General features: G+C 28.2%; 1 protein-coding gene across 1 annotated transcript in view; it reads right to left on the reverse strand.

The window, feature by feature from the left end:
- Positions 1 to 23,309, reverse strand: part of LOC121122242 (adenylate cyclase type 2) — a 221,979-nt gene that overhangs the window by 58,297 nt on the left and 140,373 nt on the right. Inside the window, exon 15 of the mRNA XM_040717230.2 lies at positions 8,761 to 8,885. Coding sequence (XP_040573164.1) covers positions 8,761 to 8,885 — 125 coding nt within the window. The remainder of the gene's footprint in view (positions 1 to 8,760; positions 8,886 to 23,309) is intronic.

Here is a 23,309-nt window from a genome sequence, read left to right on the forward strand (position 1 = left end):
AACTGGAAAAAGAGGATATTAAAGTCTCTGAGAGGGTTGAGCAGAAAGATGACTGCTCAATTTCAAATCTCCACTGAAATAAATAAGTTTTTTTATGCCATACAAGGAACTTTTCAATGGCACTACTTGCTTTCGTAGATTGCCCCATTGTGGGTATTTTAATGTCCCTTGTAAAGTTAAAGAGAAAAGGATTAGAACATGCTAATATTAACGTTACTAAATGTATGGTTTTCTTCAGGATTTCCAAAAGGAACAAAGTAGTGTCATTTGAAACTATGGCTTTCATTTTGCTCAACTAAACTCTAAGCCTTAATGACAAACAGAATAATAAATAATGCTGTATTACATCCTCCGGAGCTGAGAGCAATTGTTATACCTGCAGCAGCAAGATATGCTGGTATTTCCATTAAAGTTCCATCTCTGGGAAATCATTCGTAAACTTTGCCGTGAGAAAAAATTAAGTACCTTCCGTTAACATCAAGAAACCATTCAAAGGCTTTAAAAATAATTTTATGACTATCTAAAATTTAAATTTGAGGTTTGTTTTTAGTATTATCATAAATTATCTTTGTTTTATTGTGAATGCCGTATTTTTTTAACCTCTGATAGTATTAATTTTATAAGTTTTATTCGTGTGTCTTTTGTAAATTTTAGTAACATTGCGATGTAATCTTACCCAAAGCTTTAATTTTAAACTAAAATATTTGTGTGTCTATAAATTTTAAGTAACTGTTTCTTTATTTAAGTGTAAGAACAAAATAGTAATAAAAAAGTATTGCAGGAATATAATCACTCAAAAAGTAGGTTCCAGTATTTTTCATTAGAAATTGAAAATATTTGACTTAGCCAGGGGCGAATGAATTTTCGTAAACTAGTTAAGTAATCTAAGATTTTTTAATGTTGGGGCTGATTAGAGAGTCTATTTATTACTCATTATTAATAGTGCCGACAAATATTACTCTGAACTAACCTTAGGAAAAGCTAACCCAAAAAATTATTAAAAAATTTAAATAATCATTACTGTCTAAAAAACGTCATTCGATTAAATATGAACCAAATTATTAATTATAAAGGCCATTTATTACTTTTACGAACAAGTTAGAAGACCCAATCTTTTTTTATGAGTCACCTCATACCATTGTCGGAAAAAAGAAAAATCATAGGAAGGTTCTGCCCATGCTTGCGGGTCTCTAGTAATTACGTCACTGGTAAACTACATATACACTATTGAAATAAAATCAATTTGTTTTAGCAATCGGGCACTTATTTAAGGTTAAGTAAAAGTTTTATTTTTTTTAACCAAAGGACTTTGGTGCTTTTAGATAAGATTGCCACTTTACTTTTACTTTCAATGTTTGTTTTTTAAAGTGAGAGTTTTTATTACGTAGTATATGTAAGTTTAGTTTAATTTGGGCAACTCTGAATCCTCGTATTTTTAGATATAATTAAACAAATAACTTCAGCAATCGTGAGATATATAGACTCAATAGAGTTTTAAACTATAACACATTTTACATAATATAAAGGAGACTTTAAATAACTTTTTAATTTGTCATGTGTTTTTGAATACCTGTTGAAAACTACATTTCTTAATTATTTAATTTTTGGTAATTTTAACAACTGTACAATTTTATGAATTTGGTAAATTATGTAATAAAAAAAATAATTTCAAAATTCCTCAACTTTTAAGCATATTTAATATTTTTTTTACTATCAACTGATTTTGAGCATATTTTTGTTCTTTTTCTGATGATAGTTTGCGAAATCCAATAAAAGTGAATAATGTTATTATAACAATCATTCTAAAAAAAACTAATAGTTATGTTTTACTAAAAATAATACTGGGTTATTTATTGTTTCGACATGATTAAACAATAAAAACGTAATGTTAATCCTGAAACTATTTCATTTTGTTCTGACTTTTGGGTAGAGTGCTTATAAAATTTGAGAGAAACATCCATGTTATTTTTGGTTTCAGATCTGAATCCAAAAGTTTGGGTACCCAAAATTAACCAGATTTTTTTGGTCTAAAGATCCAAACTGACCACTATCAGATAAAATGTAGACCTGTCGGAACTTTATTTCACGGGTCCCATATGTGAAAAGTAATTCAGGGTTGAAATATTATAAGAGTGGTTTTGTGATTAAAGACCTTTGATTGTTCCGTTGATGCTTACACTTTAGAATCAACCAAATCCAAAATTATCATGGATCCACAAGCTCTGGTTTAATATTGGCTATATTATTCTAAAATAATTTTCCCATACCATGAAATATATGGATTAAGTATCCCATTTTCTGACTTAAACTATCTAAAAGACAAACATGGCAGTGTACGGATTTGCGCATAATTATAAATATATTTATAATAATTTTAAAGTCTCATCGTAAAGCATAATATTATGATGTCGTGTAGTTTTAAACTGTTTTGACACTTTAATTCTCATAATTATGTTCAGATTGTAAAAAAATAATTAAGGATTTAAATATTTAAACATGTTTCCATAGTCTATAGAGCTATATTTTTAAGAATATGTGCATATTTTTACTTTGTACGGATATAAAAAATAACTTATTTTTTCAAATTTCAAATAGAAAGCCGTTCTTGACTGTCAGTTGTATGTATGTTTAACAATTATTATATAATGTATTAATAATTAATCATTCATAAACAAATAGTATGGGAAAAAATAACAAATATATTGATCGCTACATATTGCTAATATATTTGAAGAAGGAAACTTTTATATTTCATTTCATCAATCACTAGTTTTAATAGATTTTTTTTTGTAAATTGATTGAAGATGTTGTATTCCAGTACTGGTGCTCCAAGGAATCGTTTTCTGATCTAAACACCAACTATTTATCCATTTTCAGTTTGCATCCACAAAAAGCATATATTCCCTATAACATAAAAGTATTATTGGGGAACGGCTTCAAGATTAGAATAATCTGACATGGTTGTGGACTTATAGGTCGAGTGTACAAAGCGATTCCAGTTCTTGAATTGCTAGTACCAGAACCGACAAAGTTGAACTGAACCTGTAATATGTTGCTTATCGATCTTGGTTCTTGAGTTGTTTTTGTTTTTGGTATATTTATAACCTTTTAATATTCCATCTACATACTTCTATCTAAATCAAACACGTTGTTATATTTATTTTATCATGCAATTTTTTTGCAAAAAAGAAAACAAAAATCCCCGAAATTATATGGTAGTTAACCAAATACGTTAGTCGACCATTCCAACTGCTATTTTTCTCTTAAGTACTATAAGACTTTTATTATCATATTATTTATCACAATTTTTAAAATGAATTCAGAATAATCATAATGGTACATATATATGTAATAATATTAAAATCACCCCCCCATTCCCTCTTAGCCTCACCTCACTTTGAAAACCATTGTTTTAGTAGCTGTTATCAAACTGACTAGTATTAAAAAAGAACCTAGACCTATATAGCTAAATCGAGACCAAAACTGTTGAAAATGAACGAACTGAGACCGGGACCAATATAACTGCTGAACGAGAACCAGGCAAAAACTTGTAATCAGACAACACTGCTAACATATAAAATGGCTTGTACAAACAACCTGTACTAATTTTTACTTGTAGAAGCACATTGTACAAATTAAGTGAAGTTAATTTTTTCTCATCTAAGGGGCTCATTTTCTCTTCTTTACAACGTAATAATAAGATTTCTCACTTAGATATATAAATATCTTTACTGAATAAAGCCGATTTTTTCCTTGGGGGGGAAGCGAAACTTTTTAACCCCAAAGGAAGAATTATGCAGCATGGTTTTGAAAGCGTTGCCCTGTTTATATTTGTTTATAATTAGTTCAATATATTTACTTCTACAATGTTAATTGATAAAGTTAAATTAGCAAAGGAGGTGATTTTTAAATTTTTTATAGATATTTAAGTGCAATGATTTTTATGAGTTTATGTTCTAAATTAAATTAAATCATTTTTAATCTCACATATACCTTTAGTAAAAATAAAATGTAGAACTTTTGTTTGAAATAAAAGTTAACTAGATCACCTTTTAGTTTGAAAGGAAAACTGATTATTTTCAAGTGTTAAAACTTTCATGGATAAGCTATAGATAATAATTTCTTAAAAAATTTGAACATCAAATTTTTGTATACTATTTACAAACATACTTGTTTTTATCACTTAAGTATATTAAGTAATTTACTTATCTACAGCCATTCATGGAAACATCAGGTTGGATACATAAAAAATAGATAAATTAGTGTCAAAAGGATCAACCATTGCATTTAATTTGATAGTGATTTTTAAAATCTAAAAGTAAATGATAAATGGTTTTTGTTTCTTTGTTGTAACGCTTAAAATGTACGACAAGGGAAAAAAAGAGGTCCGATTCAAATTAGACACACAAGTGCATTGAAGTGCATTGTAAATTACCTCAAAATAGGTATCTAACAAATAAATATTAATCAAAGAAAAATAAAACAAAAAAAAAGTAAAGAAGTTAGACAAATCGAAAATCTAAGAGTATTAACTAAAATATATAGAGATAATTTGGCAAAAAGAATACTGAAAATTCTTAATTAAGGGAAAGGTTTGGTTAAAAGATTATGCATGGAAGATGTGATAAAGAATATAATAGTCTCATGAATGAAGTTGCATTTAATATAAAAAAAAGCTATTGCCATTACCATGGGTTTTAAAGTAGGATTTGATTGTATTTCTACTAATTATTTAATCAATTCCTTAAGGTCTTATGAATTTGGAGAAAACTTCATAAGAAGATGTTTTCTGTTGGCTTTTGCTTTCTTCATTTGGAATATTTTAGAAAAATCCAGAACTAAATTAAATGTGGCTGCTTCAAATGAGACTCAATATCACGAATTTTCATTTATTACTCTTAATCAGGGAACTAACTAAAAATAAATTAAGCTTCAGTTATGAAGAATTATGTAAATGTATGAAAGAAGCTCTGGATTTGGAATCAATCTTTTAAGCAATCATTATCAATTTAGAAGAAAAGTTAGATGAAAAGAAGTTTAAATCGTTTCCAAAAAAATGATATTAAGTACTATGAATGTAATTTCTAAGAAAATACAATATGAATCCATAGGAAGGCAGTACAAGTACATGAATGAAACACTTTGATTTTACCCTAGATGATAAATCTATTTAAAAATTAGCTCCTTTCAATGATCCCATGGTAATAATAGAAATGCTATATATCACAATTATCTAGTCATACGAATATACAACAAAAGGATGGGGAAAAAGAAGTTCACAAATGTATGGTGCACTAGGCATACTACCCATTAAAACCATTTATATTATCCTAATTCACAAACTTATCCAAAACCTTACTTTATTATTTTGGATTCATAAAACAAAGTATGGCAAACATAACTAAGAGAGCAAATAAAAGGAAAAAACCCAGTTACAACATTTTTTTATGTTGCTTCTATCAGAAAAGAGAATTAGTAAAAATCCGTTCCTCTAATGAGCTAACAAGAACTACTACATAATTACAACGATTCTAAGACAATTTGTCGGAAAAAATTAATATATATATTTGATGATGAGTCATTCTGCAAAACTATTAAATTATTATTTTCATTCATGTTACTCCAATATTAAAAGAAATGATTCAGTGCTTATTATTGAATTATCGATTCTGACTCTATTAGTTTCTAAATGTGGTTGGTATTCTACGAAAACCTACACTACACAAGTCCCAATTATAAATTATAGGACAAATATCCCCCCTAGAATTCTATAAAAACTAGTCAACTACATACAATATTACAAAGATTCTTATAATATTTCAAACCAACTGTAGAAGCATCACAGTAATTAAATGAATAAATTTTTAATTCTTCTGAATTCTTAAGGAATAATCCTCATTGACTATCTGGAAAAGGGTAAAACTATTATAAGTGCATATTATTATTCACCGTTATTGGATCATTTGAAGACCAATTTCCTAGAAAAACACTCATAATTTGCACACGAATAAGTATTTTTCTCTCACTTCACCAGCTTATACTTCAGCAGTTACTGTCGCACACTTTATGGACATTAGGGGCTTCAATTCGAGATTAAATTTTTTGAAAGTCACTCCACTTCCTCGATTCTAATGATGCCAAACATAAAGAAATATACCTTTCTGACTGAAAGTTGGTGTGTGTTATTCCAAGAGATGTTACTAACTAAATGTAACGTCTAAACGCACCAGTAATGCTATCTCTCGGACTTTGCACAAACTTTTGAAACAAACTTCGCATACATACAGTCCAATAATTCATAGATATACTTGAGTCAATCATAGGCTTTGTATATGAAATTTATGGGGTGAATTAGAACACCAAATTTTTTTAGCTATAGTTTAAAACCTGTATTTGACTTAAGAGCCTTTGATTTGAATCCTATATCCCTTTCAAATAAAATCTATTAATTTAAAACTATTTTATGGTGACAATTAATTTTTTTAACTTTAAGTGCAAATTGTAGCTTGTTTGGTAATTTAAACTGACGATAATTCATTAAAAAATACAAATGTAATCCACAGTTAATTTTGAGATAAATAATTCTAACTTACTTTTGTGTTGTGCTTTATTCATAAGTAGGAGTGAAGTTTGGTTACTTTTTTTAGCATGAACCATAAAGAACTGTCATTTTTTTAAATAAACCTTTGAAAAATTAAATTTTTGAAAAAAACTTCAAATATTTAAATGTTGTTAAGATTATTTTAAATTAAGACTTTTTTTTTTTTGGATGCGTTATGTTTATACAAGATATTGTTTAATTTTAAAGTAAAAAAAATTATTTTATTTTTTAGAAGAAATTCTATGAAAGATGCATTACTTTATTCGAATTGTAAGAATCTTATTTGTATCCATAATTTTTAATGAGATTCCATATACCACATGAAAAAATAGTTACATTATTACATTTTTGTAGCTACCGTATTACGTCTTTGTCTTCAAATTGGAAAAAAGGAAACCAAGCAGTCAAAAAGAGCAACTTATAAGCAAGTTCAGTTAATTAAATAACCTAATTTGAAATTTTCAAAATATAGAAAGAATTCCTAAACAACGTATTTTTAAGATTAATAACGAACTGTATATAATCAAATTAAATGTTTCAGAGGAATACTGAAAAGGTAATTGACAATAATACTCTGGTTCAAAGAAATAAGAAACATTTTTGTAAATCTTGACGTGTACAATATCCTAATTAACTAATGGAGGCTTAAGTACATATTGCGACGCCTCCAAAGAAAAATAAATTATATTTTGAGAAAAAATATTCAAACTTGCTTTTTTGTAGACGACTCACATATCAAAATACATTCAATGTGAATACTTATAAAAACTAGAAAATTAAGATCATACTAAATACTTATATGTAATTTACTTTGCAAATATAATAGGCTCAAGTTACACCAAATTTACTATCATCCAACTAAAGATATTATAGTATAAATTTAAATGTATGAAAATACACTTACCAGATGGTTTGATAAAATATATAAAAAAGGTGAAAATGAAAGCTCATTGAGGTTTTGAGTATGTTTTTCTTTGTTATATTTTTACTTTATTGTTCGGTTGGCTTTCAGTTATTGTTTTATGTCTATTTTTCAAGTTTGTTTTATTATTCTGTTTGATAACATTTTAATCTATTTTTCCTTTTTCAAATTAACCACAAAAGCAAATACTACAAAGGATCCTTTTTTAACTGATTGATTAATATTTTTTCTGTATTGAAGTACTTGCAGGAGTATCTGGCATCGAAGAAATTTGTTTTTGTTGATATACACCCCTCTTTACTTTTTTTATTTAACAAGTTGAGCTTAGCTAAACAATAAACTATTTTATAAAAGGATGTTATTTCCTTATATTTTATTTTTTAACATGACGCGCTGAGCTTTAAGTACAAACACTCGTTACTATCTTAAGTTATATTTCATATTTTATTTATTCATATTCCATCCTTTTTTTTTCTCTTTTTCTAATATGACGCACTGAGCTTCAACAATTCACGTGTGTTGCTATCTACAGTTTATTTCATTATTTTTTATTCGATATATTATCTCCAAGTTTTTTTTAATATGACATGCTGAGCTTTAGCAAGAAACACAGGTTACTATCTATAGTTACATTCAATATTATTTATATATTTGCCCCTTTTCTTTATTTTTCAATATGACGCACTGAGCTTTAGCTACACACGCACACGTTGTTGAAAATGAGTATTCTACAACAAAAAAAAAACAGACAAACATTTCTTTATTAATATATATATAAGATAAAATTAATGTACTGAACTTTCTGTGCACGTCTATTTTCTGATATTATTGAGCCTTGAGTGTATATATTTGAAATTGCTAAAAAGTTATGGGGCATAAAGTACACTAATATGATGAGTGTTATAAATTTGATTTTTAGCACCTATCATTAATATGTTCTATTTTTGAGTCAAGTAAATTATTTAAACAAGTATCTATCCAATCGATTCACTAATAAAATAAACTACATAAGTATTTTTTTTCTTCAAAATTGGTTCCTGGAGGCATTTACAGCAGAGGATGGATCTGAAAAAATTTACGACAAAGTAATTCCGTTACAAGAATCATGTATTTGAAACAATTAAACTTTTTAAGAGCAAAATTTAATTTTAATTTTCAGATTTTTAACTACTATTGTTTTTTTACAAATGATATTGTTCTGCATTAATTAGTGAATAAATTAAACTAAAACGCTTACCAGAGTAATTGTGGCACATCCGGAGATCAGAGTGATGATCATGAAAAAAAGGCTGATTCTTATACCTCCATTTCTTGTGATTACATTACTTGTCCCTTCATTTGATGCTGGGCAATATTCTGGATCTGAAACCAAATCAAGCACATTATTTTTAATACATATTTTTTATTCATGTTAATATTTGGTAAATAAATCCTTCACTGGTCTAAAACTGTTAAAACATGAACAAATTCACTACTATTTTGGTACTGACCGGTGTTATAGTAATATTCACTTTGAAAAAATTCAGTATATGATATAAATTTTTCGTTCTGAACCGACATGTCGGTCCAAATTAATCTGAAAAACTCAGTTAATACCGAACTGAAAAAAAAACGAGTCTCAACAATCTGCATGTGTAAAATATTAATATATATTTAGGCTCCGTGTACTATATAACTTTAATTCAAAAAAATAAAATTATGCTGCAATACATTGGGTTACCAACAGTTCTCATTGCACAGTCATACACTCAAAAAATATTTCAAAGATTAAATTTTCTAGTTAAGAGGATTTTCGGGAGTGGGCTACAGTTCTTTAGCCCACCCCCTGAAGATGCCCTTGTAAATTCATAGAAAGAGAGAATTATACAAAGTTATATAAAAGTTAGTTTTTTATGTAAAAACCATAAGACAAAGGTATTTTAGTATTTTCAATAATATTCGACACTTTATTGATATTTGATAATTTGAATTTTTTTTTAAATCCTTTATACCATGGTGTGGCTGTTGCACAACACCAAATATCTTAATATTTATGTTGATATAATATACAGACATTATTTATTTAATACCCAACATTATCCACACAAAATTAATTATTTGCCTTGTTCTTAATAGTTTTTTTTATTTTTGACAAAAAAAATTATATTTTTATTTGTACGAATTTTATATGGAATATTTTCTATATAAACCATTTTCAATATGTTTAAATACAATAATGATTTTGATTATACATGCAAAAATACATTAATATATTTCACTTTAATATTGTATTGCTTTTTTTCTTTATTGTGCATTTAAAAGTATTAAATTACGATTTATATCTTTTGTTCAATCTACAAATAAAAAATATATATCATATAGAAATATTATAAAATATCACAATATTCTAACTTTTCAACAATCTAAAGTAACAAATAGCAAGCCAGCCATCGTCATTTTTGTCTTCAACGTGAGAATTGAAGTGTAAATCATTGAGTGCGTATCCCATCGATGCAAACATGTGATAATCGGAAGGCACCAGGTCTGGTGAGTAAGCCGTATGAGTAAGAGGTTCCTAGTTGTACAATTCAACAAGCTAGAGGGTTGCTATAGAGCCATGCAGTGGTGCGTTGTCATCAAGGAAATTTACCTTGTGCTGCCTTGCTTTGTACTTTGGGTGTTATTGGTGTATAGTATGGTTCAAAGCGGCAAGTTGTTGTTGTTGGTAGCCATCACCATTAACGATTTGACAGGGCTGTAGAAGATTATACCATCTTCAAACTTTTTCGGTGACCGGTCACCCTCTTCTTTTCTCTCGTCAAAATCACCACATTGGATTTTCAAACCACCTGAAGCACTACTCTGCTTAGAGCATGTCCACTGTAAGCTTCCACAAACTTTTAATTTGCTAGCGAAGTTTTATCTTCAATTGGTAACAGAAAATCAATGATGCCCGTAGGCACAAAAATACACATTTTTACGAGCGAAAATAGTGCGTTGTTTAATGAAACTATACAAACAATGAATTAATTTTTTTTTGACACACTTAGGGATCAATTGCCGAAAGTCTCCATTCATAGGCGCATACCTAGTAACATGGCTATATAAGCTAGAATTACTCCAATATCAATCCTCAATTCAACTATGAGTCAAAAACAGGACATACATTAATAATTTCTTTAGATAACCAATTCAAAAGAGCAGCTTCTGGTTTCTTGGACATATTTTATGCATATCTGAATATCAATGTTCACAACATCTCACGTCACCTTGATTGTATCAATCAGTCTTTCTTACAAAAAGTAACGGAACTAAGCTTGTCTAAAATTAGTTATTAGTTAGAAAATTCTACACAACTTTGAAATTATAATTCAACAATTGTTAGGAATTTGTTCTCAACTTAAAAAAAACTACGTCAGAATCAATCAATCAGTGTTCAAAAGACCGATTAGGAGAAAAAATATTTAGGAAAATTTAAAGTATACGATATATTATTTGTGGCAAAATGATGGTATTCCTAGCTATGACAGCAAGTATACTCAAAAGAGGCTAATGGATGCTCTCCAAAACTTCTGTCCAGCGTCAATGTAACTTCCATTCTCACTACATTTTGAACCAGTGTACTTTGGAATATAGAGTTTCCTGTTACTCTTTGGTTAATAAATTTAAAAAATATTACGGTGGGCAGACTTATTTTTTCTCAATCGATGTGGTTTCCTAGGTTTTTTGGGCCAAGTGTAACAATTTTGCACACACACACACAATAGTTGTATTGAAATTTAAAAAAATATATATATTAGTCAAACATCATATACAAGAAGTACAATTATTTTTGAAAGGCATCAAAAATTCGGCTTAGGTTTATCCTATATAAAAATTGCATTCAATTTTTTTTCATTGGCTTTAAAAAAACATCATAGGGATTACATTATATAAATTAATCCCCAATGTGAAGGATTATATTAACATATGTTTGACATGTGGATTAATAGAATTCACTCTTTACTGAAGTACACAATACGTAGATAAGTATAGTAATCACTCTTGAATGTTGAAGGAACAAAAATGTAATGTTAAAGAGTGTAGCTATAGTTAATATTGATTATTTTCAGCATTACAGTAATACGAACTACATCATGATTTATGTTTGTACATACTTATTGTAGTTTTTATAAGTGATGGGACGATGAATCAGAAGTGGGCATCATAGAGTTGAGTATTTTTTCTAGAATTGGGATTTCCAACAGAAATTAATGTTAAATTTGCGATTCCGATTCTTTTTTATTAATAGTATTTAACTATTTATTATTTTTCTACGTCAGAAGAAAAAAAATATTCATCACTTTTTTTCCCAAAAAATTAATTTTCCCAAATAACTATGTATTTAAGAAGTCTTTTCTCCTATAAATTCAATGTTTGAATTCTTTTTTTAAAAACTTTTTTATAAGTAATTGAATTTTAGAAATATTTTTCCTAAAATTTTATTTTTTATAAGCCTGCTGTGGTTTTTTGAAATTTTTAAACCAAAAAAAAAAGTTAAATATCCAATTGTATATTTGAATTTTTTTTTTTATATTATTGTTTTTTTTTGCCAAAAAATTCCAAAAACCGAGCTCCCTTAGAATATTTTCATGTGGACGTATTTGATAGAAAAATGGTATTTTCTTACCTATTATGAATATGAAAGAATCGGATTTGGTTTTCGTCCCATTACTAGTACCTAAATAATTACTATTTTTAAAAGAATATTGATTATTCCATTAGTTGAAAAGAATAAAGAGACAAAATCAACAATTGATTAATTCTTTTAATTTATATACATCCCATTATGTAAATTTATTGATTGAACTCCCTTGATTAAAATTACCACAATAACATCGAATGGATTAAAACATTATCAATTAATCTACCATTTGTAAGTGATGTAATTTAATATGTATCCTAAAAAAAAGACGCCATAAAAATACTTATAATAATATTATTTTAGACCTATGATTCTCGGAAGAATAAGAATTAATCAAATTACAATAGCTCACAAATTTTTGCAATGGACTAAAATGCTGTGTTTCTGATTGTTTATACCTGAGTGAACATCGAAGTTATCGTTAGAATCCGAAATTTTTTTAACCTTTTTAGACTACTAAGAGTAATATTTCATATACCCCATATTACATTTTAAATATACATAATGGGAACCCAAAACATGGAGTTGCATGACTATTTAATTGCAATGTGGTTTGTATAGAATCAGGAAAGGACCACAAAAACGAATTATTGATATGTTAAATACTATATTTAGATATATTTTATATTAAATATGTCCTGCTTCACAGGCAATAACATCGCTGGCCAACAGATTGGAAGCTCTTAACGATGAAGGTAACGTATCCATGGCGTACCATGTCGTCATGATAGCAGCTCAGAACAAACCCCAAATTTGAAATAGAAGCAACGGACATTTTTCTTCACGGTGCAGGTTTACTGTTACTCCATCAATTGTAGACTTAGATAAATTGGATTAAAATATAAATATTTATGTTTTTGTCTAGCTGTTGTTTGGCTGTGTAATGAAACCACGTACATAAAATATTGCAGATAAAACTGCCATTAAATCCTACTGCAAGCTTTTTGTCTCGACTCTGTAAACACATAATTTCTTCAAATATTTGATTTAATGGACCAATTTTAATAAATATGAGGTTGCATGAGTATACAATTAATAAAACTTCCGAGGGGAAAATGAAGCTTTTACAAAGAACTTTTAGATTAAAAACATGGACACCAAACGTATGTTTGCTAGTTAAAATGTATTCTCGTCGAAAAAACTCATACGGAAGATTGAAAAGGACCTAGGCATGACCAAAAAAAAACATTATAAACATCAAATAAGTTTTGAAATCTCGTGATATATTTGAGAGAGTCCGTGGAAAAGATACTATTGAAAAACATAGATAACTTACTTAATCTACAAAGATATTTTTTAAGCAAACATCTGAAATAACTTTTAAAATGTTAAATTTTGTACGGTACCCTTTTTATTAATATAAAGTTAAATTTCATCACTTAACCACAAACTACAATTTTCATGATTAGGACGAAAAATGAGGCATTTATTCGATTTTAAAAGAAAGGATCACTTTTAAGTCATTTTTCTGAACTTACAAGGCATTTTCTCTTATTCAAAAAATGGAGATACAGAAAAAATTAAAGTATTTTTTAATTTAAAAACGTATTCCTACAAACAAACTTATATTACTTACATTTTATTTGGATTTTTTAAGGCGCAAAATGACACTGAATCATGTAAATATTCGTAATTTTTATGATTTTTTAAAACAAAATGTACATACAGTTCTAGAACAAAGTGAATTATTCAAGAACGTTCATTCCATTTAATCTTTTTAAAACTAACCCAAGAAGGGATTAAATAGCAAAAAACTTTTTTATAAAAACCACATTGAAGCAGACATATGCATTTAAATAAAATACAATACATATCTGTAAAAAGGAAACAAATAAATAAAAGTTACTTAAATCCAATACAAATGATTATTTACATGGTGATAACTTAGGCTAGTTTTTAAATTGAATAAAAAGTTTTAAGGTAGTGTCCTCATTTTTACAATATATCCGAAAAAAAAAATTTCTTATGTCAATATCCATTATTTTGTAAATGAAAAGTACTTAGTAAAAATATTATTTATATAAGTATATTTTCCGTAAGTTAATGTGACAGTCTGTATTTTTATTCTTTATATATATTAATGTTCTTTTAGTTGGTCAGATGGAGTTGCACGAAATAAATATAAGTAAACATAATTGTGTTAAAATCATTTCATCTTACTCAAGAATTGCAGGGGAATCCGCAGCGGATTGGGTGGGCTGGATGGGCTGTAGCCCTACCCAAATTATGGAATTTTTGCTTTTTGCAATATACTTTTTTTCATTCGGGCAAATTATGCAGCCAGCAAAAAATGAAATATTTGTAATTCAATTTTTGATATTTTTTTCCAAATTAATTAGTTTTTATAAATAATCTTTAATTTTAGAAAAAAAATTCAATAAAGTTTATATTTGAAATTTTATTTTTGAAACTTTTGCTGAAAATGTAATTTTTTTTAAAATTTAATTTGCTTTAAATAACTATGGATTTTGATTTTTTTTTCCCCAGAATATATAAAAATTGAAACTTAATTTTATCCCAAGTCCTCAAATTAAGGAGTGAGAAGTGGTTTGTAGTTTTTTAATTATGGACATAATCTTTTTGTAATTCAATGTGATAGAGTTCACGCCAATCAAAGTTACTAAGATTTGAATATTATATGTAAATTAAAAAGTGACCATGCTTTGACAATCAGGCTACTATATGGAGACAACAGTTCAGTTTTTTCCTCATTCCTCAAATTCTAGACTCTTTAGTTTCTTGATATAACTCGATATTAAATTTAAGAAGGTTCTAAAAGGATTCCCGGTCACATTAGCTTTTGTATTTTTGAATTTTTTTCCAAAAGAATTAATTTTCCGTAAATAGCTATGAACTTTGATAAAAAAATTCAAAAATTTAATAAATGAAATTTTGAATTTTTTTTTCAAGAAATTCAAAAAACCAAACCCTCCATAAATATTTTTTCAAATGCCACTGAATTGTCTTTATAGTCCGTATACAATAATTATATTTTCTTGTCTAGGAATGACTGAGTATCGAACTTATGCACATTAAGGTCAAGAAAATAATTTATGGCAAGCTTGTGGTTCTTTGCTGTAGCTATTTGTTTAAACTATAAATAATTAGACAAGTTGAGAATAATTTCCATAGCACTTTCTATGTAAAAAACATAATTTTTATTAAATATTATTATGATTCAGAAAGTTGTATTATTTTTTCACAAGACATTGCTACTCTCTACCGCTTTTTTTCGAAACTATTATTTGTAAGAACGCTCATGCTTCATTTTAGCTAAGCCATAATTATTCAAATGTAAACTAATGTGGGGCTTTGTGATGAATAAACTCTTCAATATTACAATTTACCTTCTTTATTATTTAGTACTGTCTACTAATTGTCCTAATAAAGATATGTAAGCAATTACAGAAGCAAGTTAGAATGATTTTTCACAGGATTGAATGTGGATTACATTTTTATTCTTTGAGAATTTTAATCCGTTAATATTAACAAATAAATCACATCACAATTTGCACATTAAGTCAAATTGATCATTAGAATAAAATAATGAAAAATTGATAGACTTTATTTGATAGATTAAGTGTATCATAAGTCTTTTAAGTCAAATCAAGGTTTTAAACTATAGCCAAAGTTGATGGGTATCTTAACTCAACTCACACATTTGAATGCAATGCTTATAACTACTGAAATATGTCCGTAATATTGGGTCGTATGCATATATTATGTAAAAAATGCACAACTCGTTCCTAATGGATTAAAATGGTTCTTATGTTAATACACCAAAAATATTAATATTAACCTTCAGGACAAATTTGATAAATTTTTGACACAAAAAAATCTTTTTTTAGTTGTTAAATACGCATTACTGATTGGAAAGCCAAGAATAAGGAGCCACAAAATCGATCATGAATAAGGTAGTAATGTGATTTGCCGAAGAAGAATGTACCCCGCGTTTAGGAAGAAATTGTGGACGATTTGATCATCTAGACAAAGTCTGTGCCATATTTGCAACGGAGAATAGTGCTCCTTCTAAGAATATAAATTGGGATTCAACAACTTAACTCATGCGTGTATACGTTATGATTTGAATAAAATATAAATACTGGTTTGTTAAAATGAACTTTATTTGTTTTTATTAGTGATCACTCCTTTAGATTAAAGTACTCATAAGTCATCACAACATTTTTTTTTCTCAAACTCTAATTATGCTTTAATAGGCCTAATTATAGCCGTCTAGACAACGGGAGCCTGACTGAACAAAGTACTTTTGTATGAACCCATTACAGGGAATAATTATTTAACAGTTAGAAACAATTATGAGATAAACTATCATATACCTTTATATATATATAGATATTTAGGTATATGACTCAAATAAGATAGTTATGATTATAAAAATGTCCCTGGCACCCCAAAAGGAGCCGGCTAATTAATTAAACTATACCTAATATCAGTTACACTTAAATGTAATATGGTATATATGACTTGAATGCCTATTTTTTATTGAATTATTGACTTAAATATTGAAAAATAATATTAAAGTATTTAAATAAGCTCATTTAGTAGTAACATGAACAAAATTTCAAGGACAAATAAAATATTTCCTTGTATAATTGTTATTAATTATGATAATTATAAAAGCAATATGGATTTTGCCCAAAATTGCATCTTAAAAACCCAAATTTCGTCTTTTTATTACACATTGGATCTTTGCAACATCCTAACTAGTAGATCCAAAAAGAAGAGAGACCAATGTCACCTATCAAGCCTTTGTTAGTTGCTTCTTTAGAAAATAGATGAAACTGGGTCACCATGATCGATAAATTATAAACGAGATGGATATACATTAGTTCTAGCTTTCATGAGTCGAAAGGCTTGAGCAGCAGAAGTACTACTGATCTGTTAAATATAAGTCACCCCTGTTTCCTTCATCTAATTCTCTCAGCAAATGTCTTATTCATATACTTTTTTTAATGCTTTTAAAAACTCTTGCTTTAGAAAACGGAATATTTTTTAACCATTTGCTCAAATTTCGTTTACAGTAAGACATTTCAAACTGTGAACAATATAATCTTGTAAATCATAATGCTTACCCAACTGACGAAATGTAAATTATTTAACCATTTAATTTTAAAAGAGAAATAAAAATCCAAAAATTGAATGGAAACAATTAAAAATTATTTTTTAAAAGCATCAAGGGGATCACTAAAACATTTCCAATTTAAATTAAATGCATAAACTTTATATTTTACTAGATCTTAAATATATCTTCTCTTGGAAATCATAATTTTGAATTAAACAACATTCTTGAATCGAACAAGACTCTTAAGTAATACAGTGCCGCAGTAAATAATTAATACTTTTTTTAAATTTAACATTAAGTAAAGTACTCAAGACGACAGATAAGCAAAAATAAAAAATAAATGTTCGTTACTTTGATTGTACCACGGAAACCTCCTATGGAAAGAAACAGAAAAACACGAAATCCATTGGTGGTTGGCCAATTCCTACCAACTATCGAATTGTGAATCATTAATTGTCTCGATTTCGATTTTAGAGATCTCGACTGTGAAGATCTTCTAAGACAGGAACATCTTCACAGTCAACCAAGTATTGAATTGAAGAAACGACAGATTTATAGCAGCATCACCTGAGGACCTTCAGTAATAAACATCCTGCCCAAACAATGTACAAGGGAGGAGGCCTACTATAAGGTCCTGAGGTAGGCAATCTTGCCGTAACTGAAAGCTAACTATCCTGAGAGCAACCCTAGCCCTACGGTCTTGAAGACACAGAACTTCTGCAAGGATCACTTTGATTACTTCTAGGACAAGACCTGCTAGCCCTCTTCCAGCCGTGATCTTAATCCCTTCCATCACTTCATTGTGTGGAGCGTCTTAAAGGGCACAGTTGGGAAGACATCGCATAGAAATATTCAAGAGATCAAGGCCAGCATCAAGAAGCAATTGGTCAACCTGTCCACCGATTATATTGTGGTAATATGCTCCAAGTTCCGACCTCGAACGAAGACTGTGATAAAGGCTTGAGGCGGCCATATTAAATAATTCTTGGCAAGATTAATTTCTAATTTTTTTTTTTCCAAATAACATTTTTCGTTTTCGTAAAAGTTATTGAGTTTTTGGATTTCCTTCTTGATCGTGAAAAATATCCCTGTCGCACTCTGTGTGATAGCAAAAATCTCAAAGAAGAGGATTCAATAATTAGAAAATTTTAAAAGCCGTTTTTACTTATATATATTTTTATTTTGTCTCATTTTTATAGCAAACTTTTGATTCAACTCCTCCATGATCACGGTCTTCTGGGCATCAACATTCCAATGAGAAGTCTTCTAACTGTTGCCCTACAGGACGCATGAGGGAGTTAATATCGTGTATGGACAAAGGCATGAAATCTGCCAGCCAGAAAACTTCTCCCTTTAGAAATGCTGCACCATCTTGGACATTTTTTGGAGTGCAGTTTTGGCTAAACACATAGCTGTCCCTGAAGAACGTACTCTTCAAACATGACAAGACTTGGTACCTGAATACCTTGTAGTGAACGTCCGTGTTGACTTTCTCGTTGGCCTGAAGAAGTAGGGAGTCATTGCCGTCGGACGAGAAGACGACATGGTCTGAGCTGAATGTTTGATCGAGAATGCTCCCTTGACCTGAGCTCTTGATTCAACCAAGAAATGATCATTTCTCCTATTCAGAATAGCGCCGATTTGTACTTTTGCACGGAGTAAATCGCACACCCTCTGTCGGTTTACTTGTTGTTAAGAATTTTAGATTTCACAGAAATAAAACAAACATCAAATTATCGCTTTTTTACAGTTAATTTGTAAATACGACGAGGTATCAACCTGAGCTTTAAATCCTATCGTTCTGGAAATTGAGCATAATCATAAAATTACTTATTACTTTGTCTATTTATATTTATAAAGAATTGAAATAGCAATGATGTATCAAGTGATACGAAGGAATCAACAGCTGACAACAAAATACAAATTATATTTTTACTAACGCCGTGATTATATTCATTGGTATATTTGATTAATCTTTCGTTTTTCAAAAGCTAAACATATTCGTTAATTGAACTAAACAAAAACAAATTCAATATTTTGTATGTAATAAATCATTTCCAATATTTTAAATAACGTAACATAAATAACAACTGCCTATGTACCAATAAATTATTCAATATTATTTTGGCAATATCAATTAAAAGGAAAATTATTATCAGTGTGTATGATCTATATAGTTTGCTTTGATAACCAAATACCATAAAATATATTATTAATGACAATAAAAAATACCATCGTAAGAGCTATTAATTTTTCTATTGGTGAATAATACTTTTACTATAATTATTAATGTTATTACTTTAATGTAGAAGGCCTCACTGGACATAAGTACATAATTACTATAATTATCTAATTTCAAATTTGCAGATAATTAATTTTTCAAAACATAATTGTTAACTTATCTACCTAATAGTTATCATTTTAACTTTTTCTATGAAGGCAAGTGGCCCGCATGATCATGTCTGTCACATTATTCATAATTCTAGACTTCCTGTTATGAAACTGTTATATGAAATGTCATGTCTTGGCATGAATAAGTAACACATTGTTTTTATAATTAATTAGAGGGGTAAGTTACATAAATAGTTAGCTTTGATAATAACCCCATGCCTCAAATTTAAGCTTACACTTAAAAAACTCACAACTCAAATTTTGAAAAGAATTTTTTTTATAAATGAGGGTACGTTATATTCTAATAAGTATTTTCAATTGTTTTGAACTAAAAATATTGGCTCAAAGACGATAAAATTATTGTGCTGGAAATGCTGAAAGAAACATTTCTTTACGATAGCCACAAGGAAGAAGAGATTGTCTCGAAGGAAGCATCTTGTGAATGTTTCCAAGAACATATCTACTCCCAGCTTTCCAAATCTTAATCCTTTAAATTATTCCATGTAGACAAAGGTTAAAGCTCAGATTAGAATTGAGAATAAACGTATTTATCGCAGTTTCTTCGTGAGATCAACCAAACCTCAAATAAAGGAACAAAGATAAAATTGTGTTTTCTTCTTATATACGTAATGAGTATGCAAATCGATTGTTCTGTTTCAAAGTCACTTAATTGTGTTTGTAGATTCAGTTTCACTTTTTAAATTATTCATTGAAATGCATTAAAACTGGTGCGGGTTATATGCGATTCATCAAAAAATTGGTATGAACTTTCCCTTTTTACAGAATAAAATATCATTTTAGATAAAAGTTAAGTTAATACTATATGTAGACTGTACTAACATCTAACACTTGTATATTTAAAAAAAATTGATATATGCGTTTATGAAAAAATATAGCCAAAATAAGGAATAATTATCATTTTTTCTAAAATTTTGAATAAAATATGCCAACTGAAGATGAAATCGAAGAGCAATGAAATTTTGTACACATTATTTTTATACTCCAGGGCAACTTTTCCGCTCTATTTATAATCGAAATTCGAAAAAAGTAGAAAATCAAACTGGTCTACTATCCAGAGAGCTTTCAAAAAGTGGGTAAAATAGCCTTGTGAGGGTAGAGAGGCCACTATTGACACCAGAAATGAAAGAAACCCGTCTCGCCCGTTTCAAAGTGTTCAGATTTCAATTGACCACTCTGTATATCATATAGCTACTAAAGTCAGTTAGATGCCATATACGCAATTTGTAGGATGATTTAAGATAACCCAAAATTTTAGCTTAAGTTTAGAAAAACAAATTATAGGCTCTGTTTTCAAATTTTTAAGACAACCAAGAACTGTATCTTTAGTTTTACAACTTATATTTGCCTTAAGAGACTGTTATTGACTTCAATATGGTCTTTATATCAAATCAATCAATTTTAGAATAGAAATGGACTATATTTAACTTTTTTTTTAAACTAAAGTTTAATCTACATTAAATTTTGAGAAAAATCATTTTAGGGGGTATACATCTATTGTCAAGACGAAATATATACTTAGTCCTATTAAAATTCAGTTTTCTATTATCTTTATCTAATTTGTAGAAATAAAATTATGTTTACCAATATTAAAAAAAAAGCTATGAATAAATATCTACACTCAACTCTCCTAAAAAACATAATGATAAGTTTTTAATTACTTTTCAGATACTAATTATCTGAGAAACCCGACATATAATTGAAAAACAAATGAATAGTGTTGTTAGGTAGAAAAAAAATTAATCTTTAATTTCTTTTCATTCTTCTACATTTAACGTTTACTTTATTTTTCTTACACTTAAAGAGAAATGAACTAGGATGATTAATATCTATGTTATAAATACTACTAGATACATAAATAAAGAAGCATCTGATTTGCCATGTATTACAATTAAATTCAGTTATTATCTATATTTTGAATAATAAAATACTTCTATTACTGTTTAATGTTCTTAATTATTTACAGAAATTTAATTGTTAGCCTTAATTAATAACCATACAAAGTAAACATATTGCTCATTTGGATTTTTCCTAATTTCAGTTTGTAATGATAATCTTCAATAAAAATGTTTTGTTTATTTATTTTATTATTTAAATGAAGTAGTTTTCAATTCTATGTTAAGAAAAAATTATAATGATAATTAATATAAAAAGGAATAATGTATAAAATTCTTTTGAAATCATATAGTTTTCCTTTTTCCTCACATGAGAAAAAAAAAAAATACAAACAAAACGAAAAATCAAAAAGTAATTTTGTAATATTTTGCTTTCTTTTAATGCTTTTTAAAAAGTGTTTTAATCATACAACTTAAGCCAAGCATGCCTCGTTCTATTCAATAACTTGTTGCCGACAAGAATCCAACTTCATAATGCCTTTTTTCTTAGACGATCTTTTCCTTATTGACAAAAACTCGTAGATCTAATTTTCGCAGGCCTAAATTTAAGCCAAATTTGTACCCAAAAGAACAGGTGATAGTCACTTGGTGCTAGATCCGGACTGCAGGGTGGATATATAAGAACTCCCTATCTAAACTACTGGAGCTTCTGGCGCGTTTTCAAAAATGTGTTTGGCATGGCATTGTCTTGTTGTCTCCTTCTCACGAATGCTGGCCACTTATGTTCTATCCCAAGCTTCGAACTGTTGGGTTTTTCATAGTAAAGGGTAGAATTGAATGTGGAAAAATTGATGGAACCACTGTCGTGCAGCTCAAACCGAGAGAGTATTGGTCCCGTTGTTATCGAAAATTTTCTTGGTAATTAATGAGTTTTTTTATTTAAAGTCTTAAAAATAATTTTTTTTCACACAAATAATTCTTAAGATTAAAATGTGTAATACTAAACAAATAAACAAGTTTTATAAAATTAAAAACTTTTATTTTTTTTCATAACGGTTATAAAATTTCAAATCAGATTGTTCATTCACTCAATAAACAAACGTTTGGTATTTTAATACCCAGAAATCTTTGTTCATTTTCTTAGTCACCAATTTAAATAATTGGCAATTTAGATGTTTTAGAGAGAAAGGGCTTTTTTACAAAAAGATACAATATTGAATAGCAAAATTTTTATATTAATTTGTATGATTAGTTGATTATATTAGTATTTATTTGATATTTCTCAAATAACTTTAAAATGTTGGTTTTTCAGAACAGATCTGGTTTAGTTGCACCAATTTAAAACTATTACATGGCACCAGGTTTGATTGCTCATTTTAGTTCTCTACATAGTATAACTATCGGTAGAGTTATTCGTGCTGGAAGAATTTTGTAAAATTTAAAATTATGAAAAATGGTTATTTGAATACTATAAATTGAAACAATTAAGTGATTGTCATAAATTGCACCAAAAAAACACTCTGAAAATTATGTCAAACCATTTTATGGCAATATTTATTTTCGGCAGGAAACGCACGATCCTCATTATTCCATTGACTGATAGGAACTTACTAAATTTTTAAGAAAACTTTAGAATCTTCCTTTTAAACCCCCCCCGCTGTTACTATTTCTTCTATAGAAATGCATAGTAAAAGAAGAAGTTATCTTTTTATACCTTGTATATTACATTGTTGCTGTTGACTCATAGGACTATTTTTATAAATTTAAATTTTATATATCAAACATGTCCATTTACC

Source organism: Lepeophtheirus salmonis, chromosome 7 (genome assembly GCF_016086655.4).
Source record: "Lepeophtheirus salmonis chromosome 7, UVic_Lsal_1.4, whole genome shotgun sequence".
Lineage (NCBI taxonomy): Eukaryota > Metazoa > Arthropoda > Copepoda > Siphonostomatoida > Caligidae > Lepeophtheirus > Lepeophtheirus salmonis.